The 19,535-nt window shown below is 36.4% G+C and overlaps 1 protein-coding gene across 1 annotated transcript in view; it reads right to left on the bottom strand.

Moving 5' to 3' along the window:
• The window catches only part of THADA (THADA armadillo repeat containing), a 317,064-nt gene that overhangs the window by 216,490 nt on the left and 81,039 nt on the right, over positions 1-19,535 (bottom strand). The window contains exons 23-25 of the mRNA XM_082643116.1: positions 14,385-14,517; positions 11,801-11,914; positions 7,428-7,550 (exon numbers count right to left, since the gene is read on the bottom strand). Coding sequence (XP_082499242.1) covers positions 7,428-7,550; positions 11,801-11,914; positions 14,385-14,517 — 370 coding nt within the window. The remainder of the gene's footprint in view (positions 1-7,427; positions 7,551-11,800; positions 11,915-14,384; positions 14,518-19,535) is intronic.

Genomic DNA, 19,535 nt, shown 5'->3' on the forward strand with positions numbered 1-19,535 from the left:
TTTTATTAGTGGTATGGCTTTGAAACACAGACATTTTAAATTTTGATCAATCTAATCTACCATTTTTCTTTTGTTGCTTGTGCTTTAGGTGTCATATCTAAGAAGCCATTACCTAATCCAAGGTCACAAAGATTTATACTTATGTTTTCTTCTAAAGGTTTTATCATTTTGGCTCTTACATTTAGGACTTTGATCCATTTTGAGTTAATTTCTAAATATAGTATAAGATAGGAAGCAAAAGCATCCTTTTGCATGTGGATATTCAGTGGTCCCAGTACCATTTGTTGATAGACTATTCTTTCCCCCACTGAATTGTTTTGGCACCTTTTTAATTAAAAGTTAGGTTTTATTTCTGGACTCTTAATTCTGTTCCATTGATTTATATAAGTTTATCCTTAAGGCATTACCACACTGTCTTGATTACTGTTGCTTTGTGTAAGTCTTGAAATTTGGATATGTGAGTCTTCCAATTCTGTTCTTTTTCAAGATTGTTCTGGCTATTCTGAGTCTCTTGCATTCTCTCTCAATTTTAGAATAAACTGGTCAATTTCTGCAAAAAAGTCAAAACAGAATTTTAACAGAGATTATAGTGAATCTGTAGATTGGGGAGTATTGCCATCTTAAGAATATTGTCTTCCAGTCCATGAATATGGAACATCTTCCCACTTATTTAGGCCTTCTTTAATTTCTTTCAACAATGGTTTGTAAGTTTCATTGCCCAAATCTTGTACTTCTTTTGTTATTTATTCTTAAATATTTTATTCTTTTTGATTCTATTATAAATGGAAATGTTTTCTTAATTTCATTTTTTGATTATTCATTGGTAGTGTATAGAAATACAACTGATTTTTGTTAATTGATCGTGTCCTGCAACCTTGCTGAACTTGTTTATTAGCCCTAATTTGTGTGTGCGTGTGTGTGTGTGTGTGTGTGTGAACGCCTTAGGATTTTCTATATGTAAGTGCAACTGAAAAACAGAAATAGTTTTGCATCTTTCTTTCCAATCTGGCTGATATTATTTCTTATTCTTGCCTAACTGCCCTACCTAAAACCTCCAGTACAATGTTGAATAGATGTGACAAGTGTGGATATTCTTGTCCTGTTCCTGATCTTAGGGGAAAGGCTTTCAGTCTTTTACCATTAAGTACATTGTTAGCTATGGATTTTTCATTAATACCCTTCATCAGATTGAGAAAGTTCCCTTCCATTTCTAATTTATTGAGTGTTTTTAACATGAAATGGTGTCAGACTGTGTCAACTGCCTTTTTGCCTCTGCTTAAATGATCATGTGGTTTCTGGTTCTTTAGTCTATTTGTACGGGTTATTAATTGATTTCCACATGTTGAAATATATATACTGTTTTAAAAGTGTAGAAGTTACACAGCATAACATTTTAAAAAGTTACTATAAATGTAGAGCAAAATAACTAGCATGAAGACTACTTGTTACTTAAGCTAGAAGAGTGTCCTTGTTTCTGTGTGACAGTATTAATAGTTCAAGGACATCTGTTTCAGGTACCCCTTTTTATTTTCTAATATTTCATCCATATTTTCTGTCCCTGTTCACTATAAAGCTAATGAGGAGGGGAACTAGGTAGAAGTACAATTGAGAACAAGGTTGTGACTAACTGACAAACTACATTATCAACTCCTAAAACATGGATAGTAAATACTAACGTGATTCACTGATGTTAAATCTTAACGTGGGTAACAAAAAAGTTCATATACAGTGTTAGTATATTTTGAAAAACTCATAGTAAACATAGAAAACAGTCCTGTTTATTAGTAAGGAAGGACCAAGGAGAGTGCAAGTAAAAAGGAAAGTAACAATTGAAAAGAGCAAGTAGTAATAAAGTTAGAAATGGAGACAACAGAACGGCTGCCAAATAACTCCAACTATAATCAATCCTTATCACAAGGAAAACACCAGAAAACCTGTTCTCTTACTACCCTCCCCATCAAGTCCCCAACATACAGTTGATAGAGACTTGGTATTCAGCTACAAACTGACAACTGCTGCCAAAGTTTTCCCCTTCTATTAGCTGATTACATATGCTTTTCCTTTCCTTTGTAGTACAAAAGAGTTTCCAAACAGATTTCTGTAAGATACAGAAGAGTTAGGTAAATGAAAATTAGGTTTCACAAAGCAGTGTGTGTGTGTATGTGTGTATATATGTATATGTCTACTTATGTATACTACATACTTTTCTTATACATTTATGTCTTTTCTTATATAACATAAATGCTGCCTTAACAACTATTTAAAAAATATGAATGGAGAACCTATCACGTGCAATCACTATGTGGTACAATCATATACACACCATATACCTTCACCCTTTATGGACAGTCACATCCTTGAAGATGGGATCTGCATATAATATTATGAAATATTTTGTCTAGTGTATATAGTGCCAGTTTATAGTAGAAAGAAATACTTTCTGAAAAAATTAAATGGGATTTCGATTCTAATTTGCCTTCCATCACTTCTTAGCCACGGACCTTGAAAAAGACACTTAAAACTTCAGGTCACAAGTCCCTCATCTGAAATCCAGGAAAACTGTACTATGATTTCTGGTCCTATGATTAAGGGGAGGGCCAGCCCTGTCTGGAATGCAGGGTGACTTTCTTCCAAAGTAGCAAGACACTTACCCCATGAGAAAAGAAGAGACGGAGCTTCTAGTAGCCCATGCACCACCTACAGGTGAATTAAGGAAAAAGTACTCTTCCTGTGAGTGCATAAAGCTCCACGCCAAGGCATGTAGTGTAATAAGCAGAGCATGGCTGAGTTTCAGCACCGCACAGCCCTCAGCCTGGCACCCTTGTGGCAACCTCACAACCACCAGCAGGGCCTGTCGACGGTGCCGAAAGAGGAATAGAGTGCACATGGCAGCACTAATGGGAAGATCTGAAAGGCTCTTTTTCTTCCTCAAACCCACTGCACACTGTAAACCAGAGCTGGCCTGAGGGAAGCAAAGTAAGATGTACCAGATAGAAATATAAACCTGGTGTGGGTCTTAGAAGGACCCTAAGGTGGCATACTCAATGGAGCTTCTGGGCAAGCTGGAAAGATGAGTTAACTGCCCTACAATGAGGATGCAGGGAAAGAAGATCAGGTAGCTGAACATAAAAAAGGAAATGCCCAGAAATGTCTCAGTTTTCAAAACTTGCCCAGAAAATTCTGTTTCCATAGATATATGTATCTACAAATCACTTTGTTACCTAATTTTTAACTAAACTAGCTTCATCTCTAAAATATGTGTTGAAGATTATCACTTGTCACCATCTTTACTAATATTTCTCTATTCTGAGCCACTATCATCACTTGGCAGAACTATTACAATAGCTTCCTGATTGGTCTTCCGCCTTCCCTCCTGCCACCTCACAATCGAGTCTTCACTTTTCACTACATCAGTCAAAGCCCATCATCCCCCTACTGTGAAACTCTCTCATGCAGGGTTTTTCAACAGCAGTGGAAGCCAAGTGTCAAACCCCAGACACCAATGGTGACTGTGGCTCATCCAGCCATTTCCAGATTCAGATGAGATACTACATCACAGGGCATGGGATCTGGCTTCTCTAGCAGCTGCCCAAGGGTTGTGTCAACACCTGTGCAAGTTGTGTTAATGCCCCAAGGGGTAAACTTTGACCAATATGAGAGAGAAGGTGGGACTGTTCCCAGAGTAGGTAGTTTCACATGGCCTGACTAGAAGATACACCACATGACCAGACAAGCAGCTCAGTTTTCCTGCAAGTTAAACTACAATGCCTGCTTGATAATGTCTCTTCTCTTTTCTTGCCTCACTTCCCTTTTTCCTTCATTCCTGCTGCTGTAGGTTTGTACCATTCAATAAAACCTTAGCACCCAGGCTATACCTCCAGCTCTGTTTTCTAAGGACAGGGTCAAAACCATACAAGGTAAGTAAGATACACCTTCGCCGTATTCCTATAATACCCAAAACTTTCCCCGATAATAGCACAGATTCTAGAATCACACAAATAATCGTTGTACGTCCTTGGACAAAGTTATTTCTCCTCTCTCCTCTCTTTATCTGTAAAATGGGGATTCTAATAACAGAATCTACCTAGCAGGATTGCTCTGAGCATGAACTGAGATAATCAATGTAAAGGATACCAAGCACATGGAAAACAGTCGATAAGACAGTCACTATTATGATTATGTCTTACTTATCCTTGTATTTCTAGTGTTTAATATTGTCTGTAACCAGTAGGTATGCCTAATGTCTTATATATATTTACAACAATACATTTCCCCTGGCTTTTAAAAATGCCTAATAGGTGGCAAAGATTGAGAGATTTGTGTGGTCTCAATACAAAGATTGAGGACTCTGTACAAACTATTAAATATACACATGAATGCTTCCTGGAAAAGGTTCCTTTACTGCAAAATTAAAATTAAGCTTATTTTACTTTTTTTTTTCTCTAACTTACCAGGAAAAACAATTAAGCCAAAAGTACAGATGGAGTCACCTTTAGGTACAAGATATATTCCTGAGAAGATGTGTACAAATCAGATTTCTGTAAATCAAACCATATTTCACACACAGTCAGGAAAAACCTCTCTTTAAACAACTTCACACAGAATGCTATGGTTAATTGTTTTGTAAAATGAAGACTTCTTCACATTCATTGAGTATGTTGACATGGTTCTGGCGTAACTTAGATTAGGTTTTTATATGGAAGGAAACAGAACAATTGATATATTTAAGTCAGAGTATGGATCATTACAGCTGTGATGTTTATTTTCTCTGGTAAAGCAAATAAACTGAATAGAAACAAAAAAGATTCCTTTAAAACACGTGTTAAGGGCTGCCCTGGTGGCGCAGTGGTTGAGAATCCGCCCACGGATGCAGGGGACACGGGTTCGTGCCCCAGTCTGGGAAGATCCCACATGCCGCGGAGCAGCTGGGCCCGTGAGCTGTGGCCGCTGGGCCTGCGTGTCCGGAGCCTGTGCTCCGCAACGGGAGAGGCCACAACAGTGAGAGGCCCATGTAACGCAAACAAAAAAAAAACAAAAAAAACATGTGTTAAAAGGGAAGATCCCCCCCATATAAAACTATACATAAGCACTTATATATATTTGTGCAGGCTTTTATAGATTATGTGTGCATATGAGTACTACACACACATAAAAGCCACATAGAAAAAAGAGAAAGAAAACATATTCGAATGCTAAAGACTATTATATCTGTGTGGTAGTTAAACTGGTGACTTTTCCTTTTCCTTTTATGCTTGTATTTTCAGACTTTCTGCAGTGCCCATGTGTTACTGTTTAAAAGGTCTCCAAAAAAGACTTTAAAAAAAAAAGATCCATTCATTTCTGATACTTTCAGTTTTCCTAAAGTTGGAAAAGTCACCAGGTTTCACTCTCTGAAAGCCCTTTCATAGAGAACATTTCTCTGTTCATCTGGAATGAATGGCTTAAAGAAAACAATACTGACATTTCTGGCAATCAGCTTTATGATCTCTGTTCTTCCTGATGGTCAAGCCACATTCCTACCTACCTCTCCTGACAGTATACAGGTATTGCTCCGTTTTCCTGTAAATGTAAAAGGTAAACACCGTGTCCTCAGGAGTAGTTAGGCAATGCTCCTAGACAGAATTTCAGACATTTATCTTTCTTACAGGAAGATGTACGATTTTCCAGGCAACAGCTGGCAATCTTGAGGATTCCTCTTTACGTTGGGAGTCTGTGCCTTGGGCTCCACTGCAATATACTGACTCTCAAATAGAGGCTCATCAGAGAGTTATGAATTGGTTTGTGCAGCTCACTAATTGGAAAGCCTGCCTTTCTAGTAAATTCTCCATTCTGCAGGTAATATATTAAGGTCTAGCTTCTTTTCTCCTCTCCCTTTGCCAGTCCTTTTTTTTTTTTAACGCTACACTCGAGTGCCTACAAACCATAGGTTAGTCTCCTTTATTCTAGAAGGCACAATGATGTAGAAAAGACAATAAAATCATGGTGTTTCTTCCAGGACTTATTTTTAAAAAGTGAAAGTTTACTTTCTTTAATCTGAAAACTGTACTGGGTATTGCCCACAATCTTAGAGTTCTGAATCAAAAAGTTTCTGGGTGGTAATCATATTGCAAAAAACAAAAGAAAGCAAACAAAAAAAGTGACTCAGCATTTAACCTCCCCCATTTTCATGTTTTACATCTGTTTTTTTCACCTTTTGATAAGTATATTTCCAGCATTCGCTCAACACACTGATACCCAGAGCTCACAACAGACACATTCAGATACTCAGAGTCATTCTGCTTCCAGCTCAACATCAAGTGCAATCAAAACATCAAACGAGATACCACTTCACACCTGTTAGGATGGCTGTTACCAAAAAAATAGAAAATAAGAAGTGCTGGTGAGGATGTGAAGAAAATGGAACTCTAATGGAGTATAAAATGGTGCTGCCACTGTGGAACACAGTTTGACAGTTCCTCAAAAAATTAAATACAGAATTACTATATGATATACACAAATGAATTGAAAGCAGGGACGCAAACAGATACTTGTACACCAATGTTCACTGCAGCATTATTCACCCTAGCCAAAAAGAAACAGCTTAAGTGTCCATCAACAGATGAAAGAATAAACAAAATGTCATATATCCATACGATGGAATTTCATTCAGCCTTAAAAAGGAATGAAATTATGATACATTCTACAACATGGATGAACCCTGAAAACACTATGCTAAATGAAACAATCCAGATATGAAAGGACAAATATATGATTCCACTTACATGAGGTACCTAGAATAGGCAAATTCATAGAGACAAAAAGAAGAAGAGAGGTTACCAGGGACTGGGGGAAGGGGGATGTGGGGAGTTACTATTTAATGGGTACAGTTTGTTTGGGAAGATGAAAAAGTTCTGAAAATGGAGAGTGGTGATGACTGCACAACACTGTGAATGTTTTTAATGCCACTGAATTGTATACTTAAAAATAGTTAAAATGGTCAGTTTTTAAATAAAGATAATTGACAGTTTAAACAAATATAATAACAATGTAGTATGGGTTTACAATATACATAAAAGTAAAATGTATAATAAAAGCACAAAGATTGGGAGGAGAGAAATGGGAGTATATATTGCTAGGTTCTTATACTTTAAGATGGTAAAATATTACTTGAGGGCGGACTGTGATGTTAAAGATATATACTATAAACTCTAAAGCAAATACTAAAATAAGAAAACAAAGAGTTATGGCTAATAAGCCAACAAAGGAGACAGAATGTAACCATAAAATACCAAGGGGCAAAATGTAGCTTGATCCAAGGATTTATCCCTTGGAGTAACTCCTTAATAAAATGCAGTACATATTTTGTATCATCCAGAGAAAGGTTAGTTTATTAAAACCTACTCAGAGGTATAATTAAGTCAATGAAAATAAATAGCAAATGCACTTACTGCCCAGACTGGTGATGTAAAGCCCAGAATTGCAGCCTTAGCTCCATCAGCAACGTAAGGGATAATAATTTCTCCCAGACGTGTATCTCTGAACAAGGCTCTAAGGATATTTAAAGCATGAACCTAGAATAAAAAGTTCAAAATCAGTTGTAGGTTGAAGACTGTGGTAATTCCAAATCTGTACATATCCAGTAGCATAGCCTCCAAACAAAAAAATTACCAAATTACAAGAAGAAATGGATAATTCACAAATAAAATAGATTTTAATAAAACATGCCTAATGATTGATAAATCAATTTGCTTAAGTTAGCAAGATTTGAACAACGCAATACAAAAGTTTGATCCAATGGACCTATGTAGAATCCTGCACCTAGCAAATAGAGACAATACATTCTTTTCAAGCACACATGAAACATTTATTTTTTAAAATGACCTCAAACCTAGCCACAAAGCCTCAACAAACACCAAAAAAATTAATTTCTTACAGATTATGCTCTGATCATAGTGGAATTAAGTTAGGAATCAGTTTCTTTACATAATTTTATTTTATTTTGTTATTTTGTTATTTTTCTAGAAAACTTAAATTTATTTAGTTGTTAGGAATCTTACATTGATTACCCATGCATATAGAGGGCAAAGTCACTAAGTATTTACATAATTTTAAAACTGACACATTTTAAAACACTGGTCAAAGAAAAAAATTTTTAATATTTAGAGCTGAACAATAACGAAGATGCTACACAGACACTTGTGTGATGCGTTTAAGTGGAACATAAAAGAAATGTACACCTTAAATGGTGTCTATTAAAAAAAAGGCAAACCATTATATACAGAATGGATAAAAACAAGGTCCTACTGTATAGCACAGGGGACTATATTCAATATCCTGTGATAAACCATAATAGAAAAGAAAATAAAAAAGAATGCATATGTATAACTGAATCACTGCTGTAGAGCAGAAATTAACACAACACTGTAAATCAACTATACTTTAATAAAAAAATGAACTGGAAAAAACGTCCAATTAAGATGACAGAAAAAGAACAATAAACTCAAAAGAGAGAAAGAAAATTTAAAAGAGTAGAAAATTTTAAAACGTCAATGGGGCCTCCCTGGTGGTGCAGTGGTTGAGAGTCCGCCTGCCGATGCAGGGGATACGGGTTCGTGCCCCGGTCTGGGAGGATCCCATATGCCGCGGAGCGGCTGGGCCCGTGAGCCATGGCCGCTGAGCCTGCGCATCCGGAGCCTGTGCTCCGCAACGGGAGAGGCCACAACAGTGAGAGGCCCGCGTACCGCAAAAAAAAAAAAAAACATCAATGACATAACTATGAGCACTAACAAAATCAAAAGGTGATTCTTTGAAATAGAAACAAACCTCTGATGAGACTAACCAAGAAGAGAGAGAAGAAAATAAGCAATATCATGAATACCAAAGAGGACATGACTAAAGGTACATCAGAGAATAAAACAAAAATATTTCTACCTTAGTCAATTAGAAAAATTAAGGCAAAATGAACAATTTCCTAGAAAACAGAACTAATCAAAACAAATTCAAGGAGAAATGGAAGTTATATAGATATTACCATTATATAAAGAAAATCAATAGTTTAAAATCCTACTCATAGACCAAAAAGAAAGCAAGACACCAAACCCACCAAACACACACACACACACACACACACACACACACACAAAGACCCACATGATTTTATGGACGAATTCTACCAAATATTCAAAGAATAGATAACCCCAATCTTATTTAAACTGTTAAGAAAAGATGCCCAAGTTTATTTTATCAGTCCAGTACCACCTGGCTATCAAAATAAGGTAGGGACAACTACTTTGAGAAATGGTGGTATCTATTAAAGCTCAACATACACATACTCAATAAACCACTCCTAAGTATCTACTCAAAAGAAATGTACATATTTGTTCACCATTAGGCTTGTCAAAGAATGTTCTTAAAAGTACTGTTTTAATAACCCCAAATTTAAAACCACCCAAATGTTCATCAACAGAAGAATTGATAAATTGTATACTATTACATAGCAATGAAAATGAATAATTCATAACATGGATGGATATCGTAAACTTAATGTTCATCAAAAGAAATCATATCAAGAGTATATAATGTATGGTTACATTCACATGAAATTTTTTAAAAAACAGGTAAAGCTATGGTGTTAAAACTAAGCTAGTGGTTACATTTGGGGAAAAGGTGCTGATTAGAAGCGGGTATGAGTGGGCTTTCAGGTGCTAAAATGTTCTGTTTCTTGCTGGTTATAGAAATGTGTTCACTTTGTGGAGGCAAACATATTATTTGTACACATCTTTGTATGTTTGTTATAATTCAATAAAAAACTTTTACATAAAAATGAGGACAGGTACAGCATGAAAAAGGAAAACCGCAGGTTAATCTCACTTATGAATCCAGTGAAAATATGTGAAAAAAATGTTTTTTTCAAATTTTTAGGTGAATCTAGCAATGTGTAAAAAAATCTATCATTTCAAAGTTGGGAGTTCATTCGCTGTAGGCAAAGATCCTATTATATTAAAAAGTCAATATAATTCATGATGTTTGCAAATTCTAGAAGAAAACATTTATCTCAAAAATGCTTGAAAGCATTCAATAAAATTTGGTTTCCTTGATAAGAGACACGTTAAAACCTACAGCAAATATCAGAAACAACATAAGGATGTCTGCTATCTCTATTTCTATACAAAACTGTACTCCAAGTGCCAGCCAGAAGAACAAGAAAAATTTTTTTAAAGAATTAGAAGAGGGCTTCCCTGGTGGCGCAGTGGTTGAGAGTCCGCCTGCCGATGCAGGGGACACAGGTTCGTGCCACGGTCTGGGAGGATCCCACATGCCGTGGAGCGGCTGGGCCCGTGAGCCATGGCCGCTGAGCCTGCGTGTCCGGAGCCTGTGCTCCGCAACGGGAGAGGCCACGACAGTGAGAGGCCCGCGTACCGCAAAAAAACCCCAAAAAAAACCCTAACTATAAAACAATGTGTAGATAACACAATTCATGTAAAAAAAAAAGCTCTTAAAAGAATGAAAAAAATTCACGAAATGATTTGGTTTAATGATTACAGATGAGGAGGACCAAAGGGAAACAGAATATGGAGGAAGCTACAGTGTATGCAACTGTATCTGTAACGTTTTACTTCTTAAACTTGGAACTGATTTCATGGATGTTGATTATTCACTGTACATTTTTACGTGCTGAAATATTTTCAAATATAATAAAAAAATAATACAGAAGTAAACCACAGGAGGGGAGAAGAAAATCAAATCATCATCCAACACCTAGAAGAACTGGTCAGTGATAAAATATTAAATTTTTACCAATTTAATAAAAATGATCACTAGTGGTAATTAATGACCTTGAAGCAGAATAAGGTAATAATTTAAAGTACTCTTTAAAACCAAATTTCACTATTTTTAGATGTTTTTATTAAACAATGGTATTTTTTTTTAAGTGATAGTCTAAGAAAATGGCGCCAATTATATTTTTCACACTTTTTTGGGGAAAATAAAATGATCATTTCTGAAAAAATTTTATTTAAAATTTTTAAAGAAATTTCACATCGTATAGTCACAGGCCACTATGTGACATGTGTTAATAAACCCTATCCTTTCCCACCGGTCCACATTCTGGCCCATGGGCTTCCCTTTAATACCTCCCACAGCCTCTGACATAAAACCGTATGTACTTGACTGTAAATTTCAGCTCTCAGTCTGTTCTCTGACCTAGCATGGGCCTCCCACAGGTGGGTAGGAACATCCTACTATGAAGCATTTGCTGAGAAAGCCTAGACAAGAAGTATCTGACAGGTATGCACTACCATGGAATGGAGTGAAGCTGTGAGGAACACTTAACCCAAATTCATACACACACATAAGTACATACTTAACTCAACGTTAGCAGTGACAAAAAAAGGAGTATTAGCTAAAATTAAAATACGAATACACCCAAAGCCAGACACTACATTTTAGGGAAAGATCCAACTGCCGAATCATAAAATGTACATCGACTCAAAGAAGCACACGTGAAATTTGAAGGTGATAGCACATTCGTTTTTAAATTTTTACATACAGTTGGAATATTACAAAATATCTTGTCTAAATTGAATGTTTTCACCACAGTTTAAAAACAGATCATCTTGGTCAATCTATATCAACTAAAGCAATGGTTTATTTTGTGGACTGGAAAAACCAAACCAAAACAAAACCCCTCTGAATAAGCTTCAAATGTCTGTCTTATCCTCAAGAGTTCTGTACCTTCAGCAGATTTTTTTTTTCTTTTTAAGTACAGCAAAGATTTAAAACCACCACCTTCCTAGCAGGGTTTGTATATTTCCATTATTACCTTAGGGACTGTGCTCTGTGAGTCATCTGTAGGTCCAGCCAAAGAGATTAACTCCTTCATTGTTATTTTCAACAAATCCATTTTGCCTTTCTTAGGTTCAGATGCCAACAGTGCCTATGGAAAAACAAGACAGAAATTATCAGGACTATTATTTTATATACACCTGTTTGCTACTTCCCAGAATTGATTCCCCAATGCAAAATCCCCTTTATAAAAACATGTGGTGTTAAGCAAGTTAATTAAGCCATGTGGCCTTGGGCAAGCAGCTTAACCTCTCCATCCCTCAGATTCTTCGTCTGTAAAATTAGGTGGTGATATCAAAGCATCTCTAAGGTCACCTCCAGTTTGCTTATTAATTATGCAATTCTAAGAGGTTGAAAATGGCTCTTGTTGACAACTCTTCTGAGACCATAATTGGGTAGCAGGTCTCAGACACAATAAGCACGTCAGTTTTAATAACAAATTTATCCAACAAGAAACTTCTCTTTACTTGAAAAACAAAAAACCTCTGGATTAAATTTCTTGTAAGGATTTGGAAACTCCCTGGAGATTGATCAGTTATTTAATTCTTCACAAGAGTCTACCTGGAGGACTATCAAGCTGTAGCACTGGAAACTCCATGGGACAAAAGGAAATACTACAAACTTCAAAGGGGGTCCTATATTTGAATATTCAAGAGGTGCTTATTTATTTTGTGTCTAACATTTTGCCAATATTCAATAAACATAAAAATAGGAATATCAAACCACTTGAGGCAATAGAAAGGAATGAAGTACTGATACATGTTACAATATGGATGAGCCTTGAAACATGATGCTAAGTGAAAGAGGACACAAAGACAACATATTACATGATTCCATTTATACAGAGACAGAAAATAGATTAGCGGCTGTGTAGGACTGGGAGTAATGGGGAGTTTTTCTCCATAGCTAACACCAAGCAGAGGTTTCCACCAGAACAAGAACATTACTTTATTGGTAAGTTATGCTAGGAAAAATGGGGCCTCTCTGAGCAGATTTTTCTGATAATTTAGATTTTATTCAACTAAAATAAATAAGAAATCTATATATGATTACTAACTAATGTGTCTCCTGGGAACAATAGTTCTTTTTCCCCAAGAGCTGTGCATAGTTATAACATTCTTCCCAAGGCTGGGCTAAGAAGGTGCAGTCCTGACCCCTCTATCACTATGACCAATATGTAGTACTAGTTGGGAACCAGAGATGGAGGCACACAGCACAAAGATGAAACCAAACCTTGCTGTTGCATTAACACTTGTCCTCAGACAGACATATGAGGCAAAAACACACTAGGTCAGAATGAATCAGAGGCAGGAGAATGACCCACACTGGTCCAGAACGGGTCAGATCAAAGAGGAGTCGATTTCTGAAGGTCACCAAGATCTACCCAGCAGAACCACCTCGGTGATCTCTATGCCAAATCAACCTCCATGACTGGTGCCTGTTGTCATAAAAATCATAACTCTGGGAATCTGAGGGAGGCATAAGAAAGGGAAGGAAAAAATGTTGGGGCACTAAAAAACAGACTTCATTTCACTTATTTTCATTGCTTTTTTTACACCACGCCATTCCTAGATTTTATCTTCCTGAATATTAAACAAAGATCATTCAGGTCGGGTCTGATTTAGTATCATGAGGACTTGGTTTTTATTCTTTGGATTCATAATGGTGACAGCCTCTTAATTTCAACACTGTGGAAATAAAATATTTTCTTATCGAGCAGCAATATCTGAGTATGCTGATATGAAGCAATCTTTAAGGTATAACATTAAGTGAAAAAAAGCAAGAGACAAAACAGTGTGTGGAGTATGCTTTCATCTGTGTTAAAAAAGAAAACACGTGCGTGCACACACACACACACGCACACACACACACACCCAGCAGGGTGCCTGGGCTCAAGTCTTAGTTTTGCTCTTACTATCCCTGTGGCCATCAGCAAATCACTTACCTAACTTTTCTAAGGCCCAGTTTCTTCATCCACAATATACGGATGATCATAGGACCTACCTTGTAGGCCTTGAGGAAGGATTAAATGAGATAATATATGTGAAGTAACCACTTATAAGAGTTAGCTACTATTAGGATTAGGATTATTTTATGCATGGATATTTTATAGAAAGATTCAAAAGAAATTGTTAACACTGGTTGCCTACAGAGTCTTAAGGGTCTTTGACATGAAAGGAAGAATATATTTTCCTAATTGAGAAAAGAAAAAAGGGCAGCATGCGCACTTCCTGGAAGTGAGCAATGAATGCACCACAGCGATGTCTTCCTACTTCACACACAGGCGGAAATCTCTACCACCCTCTGTTCATATTACAAGACTGACCTCTTAGAGGGTTTGTTCCAAGAAGAGATCTGTCACAGGAACACACTGTCCACACATTAAAACAAAATCACAAATGCTATAGTACTTGTGAAATGTACTATAGAGAAGACAGAAATGTCCCTTATGCAATATGCTTACTCACATGTCAGGGGGGTTAGAATACACTATTATCAAAAGACCAAAAACAAACAAACAAACAAAGCCCCCAGCTATGATCCTGTAGATAAGTACCTACCTGTATGTAGAAAGGAATTCCAGCGCTGCGTCTTGTAGCACAGAGTTTAGATGAAGGATCACTGCATCTAATTTCCTCTAAAACATTCCATAACCACTCTTCCGGTAGCTTCTGCAGACTCAAATTAGGGCACCTAAAAGTCATATATAAAGCAAACATTTGGAATTATCAGGTACCAAAAAGTAAAAGCATAAACTATTGATATACATTAATACTGTTAGGAAAGAATAAACATCCTTACATTCGGAGGGAGGGAAACTAAAAAATGTCTCACTTTCCACTTTTCACCTACTTTCTTCTTTATGATGGGTCTTAGCATTTGTAGCTATTATAGATTCCATTTCTTACAAAAGCATGAAGAGCACGTGTCTTGTGTGCAAATGAGCTTTATTTAATACCTAGGCCTGCACCCACGCCCAAAATGTTCTGAAGGTTAATCAAACTCTCACCAATGTTCTATATTGCAAAATTCAAGATTTCCAACAAGCAGAACATAACCTTATAGTTTACTGTAGTTTATATTCTACAATTACAGAGATTATACATATTCATATACACATTTTTGAAAGTGTATTTTAGTAATCATTTTAGCTTTCTCAAGTGTGGTCTATCACAAATAAAATTTTCATCCACATCCTATGGAGAATTAAAGCAAGTTATTTGGAAAGAACCTCAAACATTTTAAAGTTATTTGGACATTACTGTTAGTGAGCTTCTGCTGTACTACGTTAATTGTTATTCTAGAGTGTTTAAAAACATGTGACTTTTAAAAAATGTTTCATCTTATGCCCTAATATACAGTTATATAACATTATCCTAAGAAATAGCATATTTAGGGATTCCCTGGTGGCGCAGTGGTTGAGAGTCCGCCTGCCGATGCGGGGGGACACAGGTTCGTGCTCCGGTCCGGGAGGATCCCACATGCCGCGGAGCGGCTGGGCCCCGTGAGCCATGGCCGCTGAGCCTGAGCGTCCGGAGCCTGTGCTCCGTGACGGGAGAGGCCACAGCAGTGAGAGGCCCGCGTACCGCAAAAAAAAAAAAAAAAAAAAAAAAAAAAGAAATAGCATATTTAATGTTAGACAGGCACAATTCTTTTAGAAGGATCATAATCGGATTTAACTAAAATTAATACGAAAATAAAGAGGTAAAGTCCAAAGGAAAAATACTCTCTCTTTTTTAAATTGAAGAAGACAGTCTACAGAAAGATAACTGATTTCTAATTTGTAGAGAGAATTAGAGCTCTTAGAAACGTGAGGTTTTTTGGGTTTTTTTAATTGAAGTATCACTGATTTACAATGTTGTGTTAGTTTCTGGTGGGGACTTTTTTTTCTTTATTTTAGTTTGGTGTTAAGATAGGCAACATCAGTTTCTGACTAATATTCCAAATAGCAACTCAAATTTAGTTGTTTATGTCTTGTATAGAACAAAATATACATAAATAATACTACTTTGTAGGAGGCATTTTTTAAAATTTGACATGGGCGTAAAAAACATTATTTCAGCCACAAATGTTACAACCAAATCTCCCTACTCCCAGCAGGCCCTGTGATTTTGAAGGTTTCCTTTTAGCCTAGCTTAAGGTCTATCACCTTGTTCCTGCTTCTTCCCCCTCAGCTCCCTCAGCCATAAACACCAGCCATCAACAGACTGAACCACAAATTAAAAGAGATTCAAAGGCAGAACAACCAAATGCAAAGTGTGAACCTTGTTTAGATTCCAACTTGAAAAATACAAATGTAAAAAAAGATACTTTGAAATAATACAGATAGTTATGTATATATTAGATTTTATATGACACCAAGGAATTATTTATAGGATGTGCCAATGGCATTGGGGACATGGAAGAAAGTATTTTTTAGAGAGGCACACTGAGATGCATAGGAGTAAAAATAACATTTCAGGGATGTACTTTGTAACACTTCAGCAAAGGACAATGAAAGGGATAGATGAAGCAAGTGTGGCAAGGCAACTGCTGAATCTGGGTGATGGATAAAGGTGGTTCATTACATTATTCTCTCTCTCTCTCTCTCTCTCTCTCTATATATATATATATATATACACACACACACATGCACACACATACACACACATATACGTGTGTGTGTGTATATATGTTTGAAATTTTAATACCCTTTATGTTTGTAATTTATGTTTGAAATTTTTCATAATAAAAAATCCATTTCTATGTTTGAATTTTTTATAATAAAAATAATCTCCCCACACTTACGTTACTTACATTACTGAAGTTACTTCCCAATCACTGGGTTTGTATCTTTTAAAAATTATGATAAATGCATCTGTTTCACAGAATAATTTCTCTAGTTTACTACTAACATTGCCAATGTGGTATAATCCTCACACTGTTGTCCAGTCAAAAGCTGAAATCTAAATCCCTAGGAGTTGTTATTTAAGTGCTAATGATACAGTTATGGATTACTGCTGTTTTTGCTCATTTTTCACGGTCTTTTAAGTATATTTGGGTTAATTTACACCACAATGGGTGAGCAGAGAAAAAAAAAAAAAAAGAGAATTAAAGCAAAGTCACCTTTCTGTGATCTAACCATGCAAGAAAAAGCTGGAGCCACAGAGGTGAAAAAAGAAAAGACTACTTGATCTAAGGTTATCTGTGGATTTCATTTACTTATATTCTCTTCCCCACCACAGGACCACTGGCAGTGAAGGGCTGGCTTACAGATAATGCTTCGGATGAAGGTTAAGTATTCCTGTAGGAATTCACTATGTAAGAAAAACAAAAGGGGAAAAGGAACTGCAGGAGATGAGGGGTATTCACTGAAATACTAGGACAACAAATACTAGTTCAGTAATGCTTCTCCTCCTCAACGCCGTCCCGGGCCTCCCTGAGCTGGCACACAGAGATTCTAGCAAAATCAACCAATCCAAGAAGGCAGGCAGGTCTGGGATCAGAGTGGGCCACCTTGCCAGGCATCACCCTTCCTCGCCTGAACTTACAATGGCTCTTGACTATTAAGAAATCTTGAGCTAACTCATTTTCCATCTTGATAAAATCTTCCAGTTGGAAAGGTCCCCTATGTCCTGGCTCCAGCCCTCCTACTTGAATCTAACCTTAAAAATCCTTCCAAATTCCTATGCAGACCTTCTGTTCTAGTAAGGTTGTTCACTTTTCAAATTGCAGTTCTTTGTTGATCTGGAATAAACCCATTTTTGCTGGAGAAATAATTGGCAGTCTATTTGGTTTAAGTCAATAGCTGATACCGGAGATCTGCTCTAGAAGCAGAAGTAATGGCCAGGAAGTCAGTTCCCGTGGGGTAACTTGCCTACCTCCCAGGAAACAGGGAATTTCAGTGGCTTCCTCTCCCATGAAAGGTTGTAAAGGCTATTGCCAGAGCTGCTTGGGGCTAAAGCAGTAGGAAAAGCCATGGGTCCAAGGGAGACTCTATCAACCAGGCTGATTACTAACTAGGTGACCAGCTCTGTGATATGCCCAGTATCACTGTGGATGGAAGATCCAAAATGCCACTGTTTAATCTAGTTCCTCTGCTAGAAAGGAATGAGCCTAGACAGAGAGAAATAAATAAACAAACTAACTAAAAAGCCTCCTGATCATAGCTAACAAACCAAAATTCAAAACAGAGATAAGGTTTTTATTAAAAAAGACGATCTAAAAAAATCAGTAATTAGAACATAAATTCACTCTACATGAAGCTTAATTTTATGGAGCAGTCTGACAAAAACATTAAAATAACTGCTTAGATACTCAAGAGCTAAATGAAGGAATAACTTTCACACTATTTTTAATCTAGCAAAAAGAGACGGCAGGGAGAGAAATTAAATAATTTACCCAAGGTCATATACAACTAACAAGTGACAGAGAGAGAATAAAAATGTAGATTGACATCAAAGCTCTTGCTTAATAAATTAAAGGCATTATTTCAAGGTACCTGTCCTAAGTGCTCAGATATACATTTGGTTTGATCTGGTTCATGATAGAGGTATTATCAACTCTCTTACTATTTGCTTCAGTAGGTTTCATTCAGTCATTTGGAAAAAAGATCTATTAAGTACCTAGTAGTTGCTTGGCACTATGCTGTGCCCTAGGAAAGGAGCAGTAGAACAAAAATTCCAAATTACACATAATTCAGGAAGCAGGTTCCTATGGATCTAGAAGGCATTACCAGAGTATATTGTTTTTAAGGACTGCTTTCCTAATCACGTTTTAGTCAGGTTACCGTTCAAATTGATTTCAGTCCCTGAATATCCACCATCAGAGTAGGGGTTAAAATAGTTTTGAAACAAACTGGTGATATGGATAGAAAGCTAGCTGGAGAATCAAAATATCCTACAGAAAATCCACTCAGCGGACAACCTACTTGTGACTGACTTGAGGTAAACTATGTCACACTTCTCAACTCCCTTAGATGACTGGGGACATTTATTACTGTTAATAAACTGTTTGCTTACATTAACTGAATGACTCATCTCTGGCCTAAAGAAATTACGTCACCTTCAAACACAAAGCAACTAATTTCACATTTTAAATGTGAAATATATTTAAAGCCGATATATGAAGCAAAATTCCCAGAAAATTATCAAAACTCAATTGCCAGGAAATTATGTGTAACCTCAACTGAGTAAAGGTTAAGCCTCTACCAATATCTTCATTTCCCCAAAAATAATTTACTTACCAAGCTGTTATCACTAAGGGTTTTTTGTTTGTTTGCTTTAGCACAAGAAGGAAGTAAATTCTTTCCCTTTCCCCTAAACACACTTTTACTTTGTCAGGTTTAAGAGCAACTCCAAATGAAAATTCATTCAAATAAATAAGTTATTGGGTACAGAAAAGTAAATGTCAATAAAAACAAAGCTACTTATTTACTGATTGTTAATAAACTTTTACCTTACCATGGTTCCTTATTTTTCATTTGCTAATTATTTAAATAATTCTAAATAATGTGAAGAAAAAAATGAGCGTTTTTGGAACAAAACCAGGATTTGTCCCTAACCTTGATACAGAGTAAATGATGTGTATTTACTCAGGCTCAACATCATCAGTCATCACCATCATCATCTGAAAGAAACAGCTATAAACAATAATTTCAAAAATAACAAACACTTAGTCTGGCTATTCAGAACAACACACTTAGATACCTAAAACACTGCATATCACATATC

This window comes from Mesoplodon mirus (genome assembly GCF_964341445.2).
Source record: "Mesoplodon mirus genome assembly, chromosome: 14".
In the NCBI taxonomy this organism is placed as follows: domain Eukaryota; kingdom Metazoa; phylum Chordata; class Mammalia; order Artiodactyla; family Ziphiidae; genus Mesoplodon; species Mesoplodon mirus.